This window comes from Podarcis pityusensis (genome assembly GCF_964106645.2).
Source record: "Podarcis pityusensis genome assembly, chromosome: Z".
Lineage (NCBI taxonomy): Eukaryota > Metazoa > Chordata > Lepidosauria > Squamata > Lacertidae > Podarcis > Podarcis pityusensis.
Genome location: NC_138044.1, coordinates 41,493,793 through 41,510,567, shown reverse-complemented (window position 1 = coordinate 41,510,567; position 16,775 = coordinate 41,493,793). Strand labels below are relative to the sequence as shown.

General features: G+C 45.9%; 2 protein-coding genes across 3 annotated transcripts in view; both read right to left on the bottom strand.

Annotated features, from left to right (window-relative positions):
- The window catches only part of TBC1D8B (TBC1 domain family member 8B), a 50,187-nt gene extending 46,464 nt beyond the window's left edge, over positions 1–3,723 (bottom strand). The window contains exon 1 of one of the 2 annotated variants that reach the window (XM_080991077.1): positions 3,474–3,723. In XM_080991077.1, the coding sequence (XP_080847203.1) occupies positions 3,474–3,603 (130 nt within the window). In that variant the 5' untranslated portion in view covers positions 3,604–3,723. The remainder of the gene's footprint in view (positions 1–3,473) is intronic. The other variant, XM_080991078.1, reaches the window with a different exon arrangement.
- Positions 3,724–9,087: 5,364 nt separating this feature from the next.
- RNF128 (ring finger protein 128) overlaps positions 9,088–16,775 on the bottom strand; it is a 40,174-nt gene continuing 32,486 nt past the window's right edge. Inside the window, exons 5-7 of the mRNA XM_080991140.1 lie at positions 13,734–13,830; positions 13,103–13,271; positions 9,088–10,511 (exon numbers count right to left, since the gene is read on the bottom strand). Coding sequence (XP_080847266.1) covers positions 10,393–10,511; positions 13,103–13,271; positions 13,734–13,830 — 385 coding nt within the window. The 3' untranslated portion in view covers positions 9,088–10,392. The remainder of the gene's footprint in view (positions 10,512–13,102; positions 13,272–13,733; positions 13,831–16,775) is intronic.

Below are 16,775 nucleotides of genomic sequence, written 5' to 3'. Positions count from 1 at the left end.
TAACATACTGCCTTATGCTGAGTAAGACCATTGGGCCAACCTAGCTGAGCATCACCTACACTGACCGGCAGCTGATCTCCAGGGTCTCAGGAGGGAGTCTCTCTCAGCCTTACCTGCAAACTGAACCTGGGATCTTCTGCATGCTGAGCTTGAGCTACAGCTCAGCACAGAAGCAGAGGCATTTCCGCAGAGGAAGCTCCAAGTTCATTCTCCTCCACGCGTGATGAGCCACTGCAGCTGCTGACCCTACTGGTCCATGCAACAAAACTAATGGGTGGCAGGCAAGCAGCCAAGCAGACTGACAAAAGAAACACATTTCCCCCACACACAATGCATAATCAGCTCATGGAATTTCACCAGCACCAACTTAGATGGCCAGTAACTCTTTTGTGTGTGCTTTTTTTAAGTGTTCATCAAACTGAAGGGGGGGCGGGGATTCAATTATTAAAGGCTCTTTGCTTTGTTAGCTTAATTGAACCTTCACATTCAGTGGCCATGTATCTCTGAACTCACCAGGTGCTGGGGAAGAACATGGACAGTCATCAACATCATGTCCAGAACACGGGAACAGAACACTGAATTAGATGCGGGCGGGTTTTTTTTAATCAGGGCAGGGAATGTGAAGCCTGGGGGCTGGTGGAGGCTCTCCATCCATCTCCATTTGTATCCTTAGATCAATCTCAAGACCCTGACTGGTCTTACTTCACACCACAAGTGCTTTTTTGCCTGGCTGGAATCACAGAATTGAAGAGTGGGAAGGGACCACGAGAGTCATCGAATCCAACCCCGTGCAATGCAGGAAAAACTTTTACCAACGTGGGGCTAAGATTAAGAGTCTCAGCTTCTTGCTTCCCAGGATGGATGATGTAGTGCGTGAAAAAACTAGCCTACCATGCAAAGTTAAAATGCACTCAACTTCTCCACACCTGCATGTGGCCCTTGAAGGATGTTGCAGAAGGGTATGAGGCCTGCAGGCTTGACAAGGATTCTCTGCCCTTGGTTTTTGTTATTCTTCAGTCCCTGTTCCACACGGTAACTAATCCTCAGTACACACAATTGAAAAAAAGATGCAACTGGAAAATTGCTTTCCCTGCCTCCATTTGGCTCTCCTTTCTCTGTGGTTTGTCCTACAGCAAACATTCAGATTGTAAATGCCTTGGGGCAGGGGCCTGCCCTCTTGTGCTTTGTGAAACTGCCATGCAGATTGAAGACACACTTATGAGTAGTTATAACAGGAGTTTTAAATGTTGCCTTGAGCTCATTTGGAAAAGCGAGGAAAGCGTAATGACAGGAACAGCAACAATCAAACTGAACGAACAACAATTAAGTAGAATTTCGCCTGACCAAGAGAAGCAATTTATTCTACATAGCTGTTATGAAAAATTGTCTCATCCCTTATATACTCAATCAACGGCCATGTTCTGTAGGTGAGGGCCTCCTGCAGACACCAGGTCTTATCAGGGGATTCATTCCACAAAATGTAGGAGCAGGGTCTTTAGTGTGGTGGCTCCTGCTTAGTCGGTAGAGCAGAAGACTCTTAATTTCATGGCCATGGGTTCGAGCCCCATGTTGGGTGAAAGATTCCTGAATTGCAGGGGGATGAACTAGATGACCCTTACGGTCCCTTTCAACTCAATAATTCTATTAATTTTCTTCCCTTGACTATTCAGCAGACACTGTCTTTTTGGCACCTGCTGAAGACCTTCCTCTTCCAAAAAGCCTTTTAATAGCAGAGTTCCCTCCCCTGACTGCATCTGTATTGGAACGGCTTTTAGATGTTTCTATTGTTTTATTGCTTGTTTGTTTACCACCCTGGGCTCCTTGGGGAGAAAGAGTGGGGTATACATTTAATAAATGAATGAATAAAAGCATAGGAACCCTTGTCCTCACTTAGAATCAGGGGTTACCAGGTATTCTTTTATTTTGTTCATTTGTTTGCTTTGCTTCCTAGGTGTTTTAAGAGCTGCCATGCTACGGAAAACGCCAGCAACAGAATCTATTCTTGACCCGGAGATGCAGAAATGGGGGGAAACTTCGGCTGCCCACTGCGATCTTTCACACATCTCTGCAAGAAACCAGTTGCCTGCCCATTATTATTATTATTACTATTATTAAGAAGGTGGCGACACCCCGTGGTTATCTTAGCAAGCTAGAACTTTTAAGCACACCAGAACACAGCCAGTTAAAAATGACGGCAGCAGCAACACCATACCAAGCTGAGAACTAGAAAGTGTTTTCTTTTGCAGAGGTTTGCTAATCTGCTCCCTCCTGTGCTCTTAAATGCACCTGCTTCTCGAGACATTAGCAGGTAAGCAAGCTTTTATCCCACAGTCCAAAAGCTTCACCTGCTGGTCTCTTCACTTCAAGGGCAAAAAGGCGGTACCAGGCTCAGAGTGGACAAGAGGCAGAATAAAACACTGCTTCACACCAAGCTAGTTAAAACCTATGGAACTGACTGCCACAAAACACTGCAAATAGCCAATAAATTATACTGTTCCCCCCACATTTTTTTTAAGAAAGTAGATTAATTCAGAGGTGGTCCCATGGAGCCTCCAACTTCGGCAGCAGTATACCTCTTGAACAGCAAGTGCTTGAGACATACTATATAGAAAACCATTAGCCACAACAGTTGCATAGAGCTTCCCTGTTCAGGACTAGTCAGTAACCCCTCGCAACTACCAGATGATGGCTTTGAACCCTGCTTCTGGGCTTTTCCTAAAAATATCTGAATGGCTACTGCTGGAAACAATATGCAGGGCATAACGAGGAGTTGCATTAGGCCATGTGTAGGGGAACCTTTGGTCTTCCAGATGTCGATGAACTACAGCTCCCACCATTCCTGGCTGCTGCCCTTATTTGCTGGGGCTGGTGTAAGTTGAAGTTCAGCAACATCTGGAAGATGAAAGAACCCCCCACTCCACCCCGCATATGGACTAGACAGGTCCTTTGGGCAGATTCATAGGTGGGACTGTTTTTGCCTTCCTGGACAGCTGACCACCTCGTCTGCACTCAGAACCCCACCACAGCCAGGGTGCAAAAACAACTGGTGTGGAGAAGCGGACTAGGGCACCTCGGGGCCAAGAAGGGGGACACGGGTTCGAATCCCCCCTGCATGTCCAAGTATCTTTCAGCATTAATCTACCTGCCTCTCCAAGGTGCTTGTTGGAATCAAATCAGGTATGGAGGGAAAGACCCATACCCGGATCTCACCCTAGAGCTCACCTGGTGTGCGGCCTTAGCTCTCAGCCTAACCTACCTCTCAGGGCTGTTGTGAGGACACAGCGAGCGTGGGGAGGGGGAAGGGGAAAGGGAGGGAGAAGACCCGAGTTGAAATCCCAGCTTGCCCTTGCAGGCGCAAAGCAATAACTCTCAGTCTAGCCCGGGCTCCCTCGCAGGGTTGTTGTGAGAATGCAAGGGAGGAATCTAACCGGGAGGGGCGGAAAAGAGGGAGAGGGAGGGAGCCGCTGCCTTACCGGTGAGCCCTCCTCCGCCTTCCTCCCCACAGCCTCTCCTCCTCTGCAGGACGAAGTACCGGTTGGAGCGCTCCAAGACCCACAGCTTCAGCGCGTTCTTTAGCAGCACCTCCTCGGGAGTCAGCCACATTATTGCTGCTTGCAGAGGCAGCTCCGCTCAGCCTTCCATGCCCGCCTCCCGCGCTGCGCGCTGCTCCTCCCGGGCTCCCACGTACGCAGACAGCCGGCCAGAGGCTCCCCGGGAGAGGCAGAGGGAGGGGGCGGGCAGGCGCGCGCGAGCTGCCCGCTGGGGACTGTAGTTCCAAAGGCTGCTCCTCTCCACGCCGTGCGCCTCTGTGGCGCACTACAAGCCCCGGCAAGCCTTGCGCAGCCAGCTCCCCCCCCCCCGGGCTACTGCCTCTCCTCTAAGGGGCTGGCCGCCTTTGCCTTGACAGCTGGAGAGTTGGGGAGGGAAGGTTCCCCCCGCCACCGCACCCCAGCTCCCTCCCTGCTGCTGCTTCTGTTTGTTTTCAAAAAGTGGCCGACTTCTGCAGTTTGTTTCTTGGCTGAAGCCTTCCGGGGAGTGTTGGCCAACTCCGATGAGGTGGTTAAGTTTGCCCCCCACCATGCACGTCCCACGACATTGGCAGGGCTGGATCGTGTGCAGAGGAGGGCGCCCAAGATGGTCAAGGGTGTGCATACCAAGCCTGATGAGGAATGGTTGAAGGAGCTGGGTGTGTTTAGCCTGGATAAGAGGAGACTGAGAGGAGATAATGATAGCCACCTTGAAATATATTAAGGGCTGTCACATGGAGGAGGGAGCATGCTTGTTTTCTCCTGTTCTTGAGGGTAGGACTTGAACCAATGGCTTCAGGCTGCAAGAAAGGAGATTCCGACGAATAGGAATAACTTTCTGACAGTCAGAGCTGTTCCGCAGTGGAACAGACTCCCATGACAGGCGGTGGGCTCTCCTTCCTTGGAGGTTTTTAAACAGAGGTTAGATGGTCATCTGTCTTGTTCTCTTTTTTGTTATTACTTGTAAGATGTGGTATTGTTCACTTGCAAAAACCCAATAATTATACAGTGGGACCTCTGGATGCGAACGGGATCCGTTCCGGAGCCCCATTCACATCCTGAAGCGAACGTAAGACGCGACTATGCATCTGCGCGTGCGCGGGTCGCGTTTTGCCACTTCTGCGCACGCACGTGACGTCATTTTGAGTGTCTGCGCATGTGTGAGCGGCGAAACCCAGAAGTAACATGTTCCGTTACTTCTGGGTCGCCGTGGAGCGCAACCCGAAAATATTTAAGCTGAAGCGTATTCATCCCAAGGTATGACTGTATTAAAAATTAGCCCACACTTTTATGTCTTTATTATTATTATTGCCTTTATATCCCACCTTTACTCCAAGGAGCTCAAGGTGACATATCCCACCCCCCATTTTGTCCCTCACAACCAGGGGTGCATGCACACAATTTGAATGGCAATGCCCATCAATTTTCGGGGGGGGGCAGCTGAAGACCCCTTGGCCCCTAGGAGCTGGCTCCTATGTTCACAACAGCATGTAAGGTAGGCCACACATTCTAGTCATAAGGAATCTAGTCCAACCCACACCATTGAAGTATGTCTGCTGCCAGATAATAACCCTGCTGACTTAAGAGCAAAGGCCACCTCGTTTAGCATTCTCTCCCCCCCCCCAACAGTCCTTTCCCTGCTCGTGGCTGTCCTCCATATTTCATTGAAGGGCCATATTTTCTCACATATAATCTTCTGAGGGGGCCACACAGCAATGATGGGCAGTGCCAGCAAATGCAACCTCTGCCCATTGGTCTTCTAACTGGTGATTCCAGATCTGCTATTCAGTATTCCAGATTGCCATTCAATATACAGTAAAATATCAATAAATTGGTTCCCAAGTGCATGTCTGAAAGCGGGTACAGTGGTACCTCAGGTTACATATGCTTCAGGTTACAGACTCAGCTAATCCAGAAATATTACCTCAGGTTAAGAACTTTGCTTCAGGATGAGAACAGAAATCGTGCAGCAGCGGCGCGGTGGCAGCGGGAGGCCCCATTAGCTAAAGTGGTGCTTCAGGTTAAGAACAGTTTGAGGTTAAGAACGGACCTCCGGAACGAATTAAGTACTTAACCCGAGGTACCACTGTACTGGGTCTGAGAAGGTTGAAGATACCTGCATTTAGACTACCCTCCAGCCTTGCAGGCATGCAAGCCACCAGGTTTAGCCACAGCACTTGAGAGCATGGAGCATGCCCACTGACGGTTGCATCCTGGGGAGAGTCTCAAGGGCTAGAGAGGCCCATATTAGTGGGGCAGGAGAGCTGAAAATAATGCCAATACTTTTCACTTCTGGCAACCAATGTGCCCCCTTTGGTTTCAGATAGTATGTGGTAAGCAGAGTCTAAAAAGCCCGGGACACAAATTGTCACGGCCCTCTAGTGGCTTTGGTGGCTCATTTACCAGAATTATTTCGTTCCGGAGGTCCGTTCTTAACCTGAAACTGTTCTTAACCTGAAGCACCACTTTAGCTAATGGGGCCTCCTGCTGCTGCCGTGCCGCCGCCGCTGCACGATTTCTGTTCTCATCCTGAAGCAAAGTTCTTAACCCGAGGTACTATTTCTAGGTTAGCGGAGTCTGTAACCTGAAGCGTATGTAACCCGAGGTACTACTGTACTCAATTCTGACCAAACTAAGCCTCCTAGAGCAAAAATACATTGGGGGGTAGGGGCTTAGTTTGGTCCGAATCAAGTATACACACTAAATACAGTGGTACCTCGGGTTACATACGCTTCACGTTACATACGCTTCAGGTTACAGACTCCGCTAACCCAGAAATAGTACCTCGGGTTAAGAACTTTGCTTCAGGATGAGAACAGAAATCGTGCTCCGGCGGTGCACCACTTCTGGTAAATGAGCCACCATAGCCACTAGAAGGCAGTGAAAATTTGTGTCTCAGCTTTTTAGACCCCTCTACCCATGCACTATCTGAAACCAAAAGGGCACATTGGTTGCCAAGTGTGAATTGTTCTTTCCAGCTATCCTACCCCAGTATATCGCCATATTTGGCTCCCAGATGTGATGTTCCCCCACCCCTAGGCTAGAACTCTGGATTAGGCCTAGGAGACCAGAGTTCAAGTCCTGACTCAGAAAAAAATGCTTGCTGCATGATGTTGGGGCCAGTCGCTGTTCCACAGCTTAACCTACCTAGATGAGGGTGGAGAACCATGTACAACTGCTTGTCGTAAAAGTGGGATACGAATGTATTAGTAAGTAAATAATCCCTTTTAAACATCATCTAAGGAGGCATCAGCCATGGGTGGCAACAAATTCCATAGCCTTTGTGTGCGTGCGAAGGCCTCCCTTCTGTCCTGAAGCTTCTTGCTTAGATATTTTAAGGCAGAGGCATCCTGCCAGAAAACAACTTGGGCACCTTATTTCCTTTGGGGGAAGAAAAGGCCATAGCACATTGGGAAAGTGTGGACAGAGGAGTTCAAAACCTTGTTCAACCACCCAAAGGCTCAGTGGGGTTTACCATCAGGCCTTGGCCATGTCGCTCTCTCTCAACTTAACCCACCTCAGAGGAAATCTTTCTAGGACAGAGTTTATTCCACTTTATCCCGAGCCTAATGGAAGAAGGGTATTATAAAAGCAGCTAAGTGTTCCTGCAAGGCTAAGGCGAGACGTTTTGTTTTTAGAATAGCTAATTGCCCATAGTTGTAAGGGAGAACTAATGCAGAAAAGCCAGAACCTAGATACAGGTAGAATTGAAACCTGCACAATATATATACTGACATATATAATGGTACCTCGGTTTTCGAGTGTCTCAGAAGCCAAACGTTTCAGTTTTCGAACACCGAAAACCCAGAATTGCTTCCGTTTTTGAACGCGCCTCGGAAGTCGAACGGCTTCTGTTGAGTGTTTTTCAGTTTTTCCAATTGAACTTGCAGCCAGCCCTTTGCGCCTCGGTTGTCAAACGTTTCGGAAATTGAACTGTCTTCCAGAACGGATTATGTTTGAGAACTGAGGTACCACTGTACACGCTTAATCATATTAAATATTGATGCAGTGCAAAATTCTGTACTTTAAAAAATGAAACCTAAGAGCTTGTGAGTTGTCTAAATACTTTTAGGGTCACTGGCAGAAACACTGGAAGGTAGAACAGCTTACCTAGGCAACTAAGAACAACATACATTTTCCTCCCCTCACACCCCAAAGGAAGTCTTTTAAAATAAGAACAGTGAAAACTTAACATGCAAGGTAAAAGTCCTGGGATATATCTGACCATTAAAACAGCACCACCACACCCACCAAAACAAGAAACCACCAACACCACTGCCTCAAAACAAGTTTTTGCATCAAGGTGCTGCTGAGCAGGTCTCTAAACCTTGGCATGGTTTATTTGGAAGGTAATTTAATACCTATTTTCACAATCTACTGGGAAGTCCCATTTCACTAATCCTTCTTTTGAAACATACCAGCTACTTCCTCTTTCATCCATGCTTGTGGCATCCTAAGTGCAATAGGAGGAGCCCAGTGGTTGTTTTTTTTAAAGCGAAAGCAGTATCAGTGATCTTATGGCAACAGCAAGCCAGACATGCCCTCCTTTTGCAAGTGAAGCTAGCAATTTTGCAACAAGCTGCTTCTCCCCCCCCCCCCGCCCCAAGCAACCATTTAGCAACTCTCATTTACTAGCAGAGTTAGATTTCTCCAACCTTTTAAACTAATGGACCATTAGGCCTGGATGTTGCTGTGGATTTCCCCACGTGAACCGTTATGTTAGCTAAACTTTGTTCTTGACACTGTAAAGTGTTTCAAGCCCCAGTAATTACAGAGAAAGTTAATCAGTTTGCAGCAACATGATTTACAAAAAGAGCAATTCCAATTCAAGCACCAAAATTAGTAATTTGTTAGTTTTACAGCCTACACCATCCTAAAGATGCATAACACAGGGATATAATCTCCAGCAAAACAAGTTAATGTCCATCATATGAAGTAATCTCTTTACATCTGTCTTTGGACTGATTTTCAGGGGCTACTACATAAGGGGATGCATCTCCCAGGTGGATTTTCCTGAATAACTCTCGCATGTTAGCATGGGGTACAGACATTTCTGTCCCAAAGGGGCCAGAGGTGGTGGACCAGAACTGGAAAAAGGCACTGCTGGCCACAAAGCCTACCCAGGCCAGCAATGGGTGTTGAATCTAGGAGTATCTCAAGCTGCCAAGCTGCTCCTTCCAAGGGAACGCAACCCTGTCCAAAAGAGGCTATCTCCTGGATGCAGCAACTCAGGTCCATAACAGCTGTCCCTTCAGGATCAAGTACAAGTGGTTAGGCAACTGAGCCTTCTCCCATCCAATATCATTAAAATATATATATTCACCCTTAATATAGTCCTCATAACAGTAGCATCTTGCTATCTGTTATCTCCCTGTTGCAGCTGTGCCAGTTAGTCTCTCTCCATTGCTGAAGGCACACAAGTCTTATATACTTGAGATTATTACACATTAAGTTAACAAGATGGAGGTGATTTAACACTCTTAACCTTCTGAGGTTCCCCATGATGATGATGGTGGTGATGCTGATGTCATTCAAAGAGAGTTAGACTCTGAGACAAACCTGCTTATAACACAACTGCTTTTATTTATCAAAAATAAGGGAACATCCTAAATGGGCATTAGAACAGCGTCATTTACATTTTGTATCCAACGCGGTGTTCTTGTTTTTAATAGAAATCAAATATTTACAGCTTTATTCAACATGATGCAAAAATGAGGAGGGGAAATGTACTGTTTTCTCCTGTTAAAAATCAAAACGTTAAAAAAACACAAACGAGAAAAAACACACAAAAAAGGCCACTTCTGCTAGTGCTAGCCATTAGAAACAGAACCACAGGAGATGCAAAATAAACAATAAAGTGCATTATTCACTTTAGCGGATGAGTGGATGAAGTTCCACGCTCCATCCTAAGGCACCCTGAGTACCCCCCCACTTAGCTTCATATCCAAATTGCTGTCTCACAAATCAGAAAAAAATAATAACAAAAAGTTCACCCATTCAGTAATTGCCATCTTAGCCATGTTCTCACCCGACCAACACCATTTGGGAACATTCATTTAACTGTTCCTTCAGAACAATGGCAACAAAAATTCCCTCTGAGTTAGAAATCTTCAGCCTTCATAAAGGCTAAAAGCAGCAATATCCAAAGTGGACAGATTTCTGGGCTACGCCCGTGTGTTTGCACCAGTTAATTGTAGTCCACAGTAACCTTTGGTGAAGTGTACGACTGTATGTAGCTATTTTTTTTTCTGTATAACGTGCAGATTAAAGGCATCTTAACTTTTTAGTCAAGGACAGCTCAAGCATTTTTGCAAATTTTAACCCTCAAATCCCATAGAGTAGGTGCAGAAAATTCCTGATATATTTTATAGGTACATCTGACTGGTCCCAGTAATTTAATAAATCAAGAGATGCTGCACTGACTATAAGGCCACTCTTGCGGTTTTATATATAAAAAATACTTAACCTAGGCTCATTAAAATGAAAAGAACACGCCCTACTAGTTAACTAAAAACATACGTTCATAAGAAAGCTAACTATGAGACTTAAAACAAGCTAATTCAAAACCAAAATGAAACAAATGAAATTATACTGTATCAAAAGTAGCTGAGCTCAAATGGCTTTGTGTTAAGATTCTGTCTTCCTTGTTTGCACTAAAAAAAAAACCTCCTCACAAATCTGTACTCGAGAGTACTAAAACTAATCCCACAAGAAAATAAGTAAATGGTCAGGTCACTCAATTTAATTGCAACCTTAAAAATTTATCTCAATATCAAAGCAAAATTGCTGCTACAACAGTCTTATCGGTTCTGTCGTTGTTTGATGCTGGTTATGTCAAGTAGATAGCAGATGTTGCAAGAGCTGCTTAGGCTTTCTCTTCACGTACTTCTCCTTCGTCAGCCTCAAAACCTGGATTGTCCAGGTGTGGAAGGACATCTACAGGTGGAGGTTCAGTTGTGTTGTTCACAAGTTGCAGATTATCACCTTTTACAAAGAAAGGGAGGGGAAAATAAGTTTGGGGAAAAAATCCCACCCAATCACAACTTATCAATTTTATATTTTTGTGACATTTCTATGCCTTTGGAAAGTCGGTTCCAAGAAGTTATGCTAAATTGGCTCTTTTCTGAAGCTTTCAATTTGGGCTCTGTTTTGGCAACATGTCACCCCACAAGTTACAAGCCCGCTAGTAGAGCATAAGTGTCAGAGAAGGAGCAGCAAGCACTATTGAAATTTCACCAGAGGGGCCTGAGGCAAGCCAATTAACAACGGATATACAGTGGTACCTTGGGTTATATACGCTTCAGGTTACAGACTCCGCTAACCCAGAAATAGTGCTTCAGGTTAAGAACTTTGCTTCAGGATGAGAACAGAAATCGTGTTCCGGCAGCGCAGCGGCAGCAGGAGGCCCCATTAGCTAAAGTAGTGCTTCAAGTTAAGAACAGTTTCAGGTTAAGAACGGCCCTCCGGAACAAATTACCGTATTTCTTTTCGCCCTATAAGACGCACTTTTCCCCCTCCAAAAATGAAGGGGAAATGTGTGTGCGTCTTATGGGGCGAATGCAGGCTCCTTGGCTTCAGCGATAGCAACGTGAAGCCTCCAAAGCTTGCTCTCCGGAGGCTTTGCGTTGCTTCCGCTGAAGCCAGGAGAGTCTGCTCTTTGAGGCTGGCGGTGGGGGAAAGCAGCGCTTCCCCCATGGCCAGCCCCAGAGGATGGGGGGCAGCGAGAAGGCGCGCGATGCCTTCCCGCTACTCTCCAACCCGGCTTTGAGGCTGGCGGTGGGGAAAGCAGTGCTTCCCCCATCGCCAGCCCCAGAGGATTGGGGACAGCGAGAAGGCGCGCGCGACGCCTTCCCGCTACTCTCCAACCCGGCTTTGAGGCTGGCGGTGGGGAAAGCAGTGCTTCCCCCATCGCCAGCCCCAGAGGACGCCTTCTCGCTACTCTCCAACCCTCCTGCGGGCTTTTGCGGGAGATGGGGGAATTCCCCCACCTCCCACAAAAGCAGGCAAAAGCCGCACGCTCTTTAAAGGGGCTCCGCGGCTTCTGCTGGCTTTTCTAGGAGGTGGGGGAATTCCCCCACCTCGTAGAAAAGCCCGTAGGAGCCGCACAGCCTTTAAAGAGCGCGCCGCTCTTGGGGGCTTTTCCCCGAGGAGGGAGAAGGGACTGACTGGCCATTTCAGTCCCTTTTCCCTCCTGGTCGAAAAGCCCATAGGAGTCGCGCACGGCTCCTGTGGGCTTTTGCGGGAGGTGGGGGAATTCCGCCACCTCCCGCAAAAGCAGGGAGAAGGTCTTGGAGTAGCGCACAGGCTGCGTGCAGCCTGTCCGCTGCTCCCAGAGCTGCGGGGGGGGGGGGGGGGAATCATATTTTTTCCCTTGATTTCCCCCCCTGAAAACTAGGTGCGTCCTATGGGCCGGTGCGTCCAATAGGGCGAAAAATACGGTAAGTACTTAACCTGAGGTACCACTGTATTGAGTACAAGTTTTTGTTTTTTTAAAAAAAGAATACTTAGCTATGTGAAGCTTTAAAGCAATACAAAACTAAATTGAAGCCAATATTAGAATTGTTGCCTCTAGAGACAATGGAATGTGCCCCTGGGGGTGAAGTCAAACTGCAGCACCAAAGTGATCTCTCCGGGGTGCAAGTCTGGGCAGTATGTCTGGAGGTCCTGGGCTGCCCAGCCAACAATACCCCCGTCTTGGCCTCGCTGATGTGGTCCAAATGAAAGCACAGCAATACGTTCGGCACCAGCTTGGAAACCCTATGAGATATTTCACATGTAGCATCTGTGTCCACTGAGTCCATGAGTATGACAAAGTTAACTAACAATAGAAGAAACTTGACCCCTGACTGTTTTTATGTACAGTGGTACCTCGCGTTACAAACACTTCAAGTTACAGACTCCGCTAACCGGGAAGTAGTACCTCTGGTTAAGAACTTTGCTTCAGGATGAGAACAGAAATCATGCGCTGGTGGTGCGGTGGCAGTGGGAGGCCCCATTAGCTAAAATGGTACCTCAGGTTAAGAACGGTTTCAGGTTAAGAACGGACCTCCGGAACAAATTAAGTTCGTAACCAGAGGTACCACTGTACTTGTGATGTAGAATCAGTATTTAATCATTTTCCCAGATGCATATATAACCAGGCAACCTTTTGAGTAGTACCACCATTAGCTGTAACCCTGCCACCTTAATGCAGTATTTTTGTCAGCAATGAAGTATTTTAAGTGGGCACAATCTGCTAAAAAAGGGAAGAGCTCCAAGGCTCATGTTGGAGGACTGAAGAGAATACAATGGAGTTTACTGGATGTGAACCTCCAGAAGGTGGCAGCAAACACTAGTATTTCTTCATCATTTTTAACGCATGCCTGCAAAAGCTTAGGGTTCACACTCCAGTGCAGATAATTTAAAAATAAATAAATAAATCATGTCCTTTATGATTGGAACAGTGAAGTATGCAATTACTAGTGATATGAAGTGCACAATTGCTCTGCATTGCATTGTACTTTGTACTGTTGTTTAATGTTACCATAAAAACATAAGACTCAGAAGTGCTACTGCACAGCCATTAAAATACTTACTTTCTGAAGGGGCCACTTCCTCTTGAACCGGCTCGTCATTCCCCTGGACAGAAGCATATCCAGATGATCCTGTCTCACTAGGATTCTCCTCATCGGTGTGCAAAGGCATGTTAGAGGGTTCGTTGGAGACAGTGGCTGGGAGAGACTCCGCTCTCTCCTCTTCATCCACCTGCATCACACAGACTTAATGTCAGGGACCCACTACTGTAAAGATGCCACTATTTCTAAGTGCCAGCTATCCTCCCACCCTTTTCATGTATCGCTGCTGTTAAGCGCTTTGCAAAAGTTGGGATGTTTTAATGCCCCACAATGTAGCTGCAAATGTATTAATTATATATAGATTTTATGGCTGTAAATGACTTAGAAACTGTTTTGGGCAGTATATAAAGAAATAACGCAAAGTTGCTCAGCGCTGACAAGCCAGCCTGGAACACAATGAGGAGATGCATATGAAATATGCATATTTTGTTTAGTAAATTGGTGGTGGAGGAATTTGTCTCACTGCACCTTTCATTGGGCCCAAATGCCTTCACAAACTTACTACAGCAGCCAAATGTTCAGTTAAGCTGCTGCCTCCTGTCTAGAAGCAGCAGCAAGCCACATGATTCTTAAGCAGGAACTGCAGAGGTACCTCAATTCCCAGTGCCTTGAGTATGTCACATTTACACATGGGGCATGTCCTGTGCTCCAGCAGCCAAGGATCAATGCAGATCTTGTGGAAGAGATGACTGAAAAGGAAAACAAATATTTGTAATGTGACTCAGCAGGTTACAGTAAAACAGTGCTTGCTGAAAAAGAAGAAGTTTGAAGCGAATGACATTGTTCAGGAGTGGCCCAGAACCTCAGGTAAATACCCTAAGCCACACAAACACTAAACCATGAAGCGTTTGCCTTTTAGTGATACAGCAGCATCTTATTGGGAGAAAAGAAACTGCACAAGCTTTGTGGAATTTTGGGGAAGTGGGGAAACACGCGTAGCTAGGATGCAAACTTGTTGATACAGAACCTTGATGGGAAACTTTGGCTCCGAGTAGGGAAAGGGCTCTGTGTGCTCACATGGAGGGTGTGCTCACAGGAGGGTGTTTTGAGTGTCTGCATGTCTGTATGACAAGACCTAGAACAAGTATAAGGGACCTCTCACCCTCCAAATGATGCTGAACTTCAACTCCCATTCTCCCTGGCCACGCACCATGCTTGCTATGGCTGATGGGAGCTGTAGTTCAGCAGCACTTGGGAGAGCCACTCCTCACCCAGAGACAGCAGAGACAAAGATGTAGGGCAGCTCACCACTAGGGAACTACAGAGGACTACTTCTACATTCTACTTCCCTATTCAGCTTCCCACCCTTGTAGACTCTCAGTTGATACCACAGAGCTACAGAATGCCACTGCAGGCTCCTCTTCTCTGGTTCCTCTTTATGGTATTCCATGCGCCTGAAGAAAATGGTTTTGCTTTTGAAAATTAGCCCTGTGTGCGCGCGCAGGAGTGTTCATGAGTTTGCCGGTTTCCATTTCAGTTTTGATATTAATCTGTCTGCCATTTAAGGTGGTTAATCTGTCTTTAGTCCCCACTTTCGGAGCAGGACTAAAATAGCACATGCAGAATGCTAGGAGAAAATGGACTTCAGTAATATGCAAACGGGCTGACTTGCATCAGAGCATCTTAACAATTTCTCCACCCGTCAGAGGCTTCCACCGAGCTATCCACATGTTGTCAAGATGTGAAGCCATGGTCATTTTCTAAGCACTGAAAAAGTGTAATGCAGCCTTAATGTATAGCTACTTTTTTTTTACAAATACTACGCATGAACTGCTAATCTGTTAAAAACATTGTCTCTTTCAGATTTCGTTTATGTGCATGCACCTGATTAAGGGGAGTGCAGAAGTCATTCAAGACATGTGCAACAAGTCATACACTTTGCCACAGGGTATGGTTTTGCTGACATGGTTCGTCTCTGAGTAACATGGTACTCCTGAACTTTTGATAGCAGAGGCACACTAACACCCAAAAACTTTTACTTGTGGAATGTGCAAGAGAAAGAACAAGTTCAGTCGTTCTGTGTCTGCATTACTCATTTTCTAGGCATGCCTCCTTCTCATGGTGGGCAATACTGCAACATCACTGCACAGGGAGTGACAGAATGATTGAGTGGCATCCAATGCAGACACACAGTAGAATTACCTTAGCTGACTGGAAGGAAGAGAATGCTACAACACTCTTGTGGCAGGCTAGTGTGCTCAACAGAGTGTGGAAGTTACTGAGTTGGCCAGTAGCTACAGGGGCAGGTTTACAAATTCTAGGAAACAAATAATATCTGTCACTATTTAAAAGCTCTCTTTTCTACATATGGTAATTTTGTTAGTGAAAATTTTACTTAATTAAAAATTACCAAACAATTGAAGCAAGTTTTCTTTTATGAATTTGCAGCTAAAATATTTACCATTCTTGAGTGCGCTCAAGGTTTTTTGATTCTTGTTTTGGTATAACCACCAATCTGCTGCCTTAATTCTCACCCCCATCAATGTCACATCTGCCAGTTCTTTTAAACATACTCAACCAAGGCCTTGTGCCCTATCGCTGCATCAAATTGTTGCTGCGATACACCAGAGATGCAACATCATTGCTCAAAGCCAACTGCTCATATAATCCTTGGTTCCTTTTAAAAGCTTAAAGCCTTAATCCTTTGAAAACATTCAAGGTCTTGGAATTAAAGCATGATAGTAAATCAGGCAGCTGTAAACCAAGTCTGAAAGTAGCTAGAGCAAAGCTAGCAGGTAAATTGTCAAGTTAGCTAAATCAGGTTCCATCTGTAAAGTGCAGTAAAAGTTGTTGTGTTTGTTGCTTATTCAGTTTATATACCACCCTTTATCTGAAGATCCCAGGTAATAATTTACATAGCATAATAATATTTTTTAAAAATCATAGAAAATTTTTTAACAGTCCCTTTTAAAAGACCATAGATTGTTTAACAGCCGAAGGCCTGGGTAAAGGGCAATGTTTTCATCTGGTGTCTAAAGTTATGAAGTCATCACCACCACCATCATGCTTTTCCTTCCCTACTCACAAACTGCCAGCAGCAAATGGGAAAAAGAAGATTAACAGGGGTTCAGGTGAACTTTTACTACTTTTTCCACAATGTGCATCCCTGAGTCAGCAACCCTGTGCTACTCATAAAATGAAGGTATGCCCTGAGCTACGGACAAACTGCTATGTAGTATAAATGCCTCTGGCAGCAAAGCTATCTGGCTTGCCTGAAAGATTATTTGGGCTGGAAATTTTCATCATTGTGTTTCAGAAGCTAGGTTTCAACAGGAGATACAATAAAGGAAGTTCCTGAACTGCCATAAACATCACACCTATAAGAATCCTCCTTTGGGAAGACGCCCAATGATGCCAGCAAATAACTGGACTCCTGTGCAAACCCAACTTGAGAGCTGTAGAAATACAGTATGAAATAAAAAGCCTCACAATCCTACCTTTTTGCATTTACTTCCTGGCTCTCCTGGCAGAAGAACATGATTGAGAGCAGGGGAGGCCCATGCGATGCTTTCCAGATGTTGTGGGTTCTAACTATGTTCACTGAAGAGTAAGAGTTGTAGTCCACAACATCTAGAGAACAACATGTTGGCAGCACCCACTGATCTACAGCTTTGGAAAGTTAACACTAACCCTG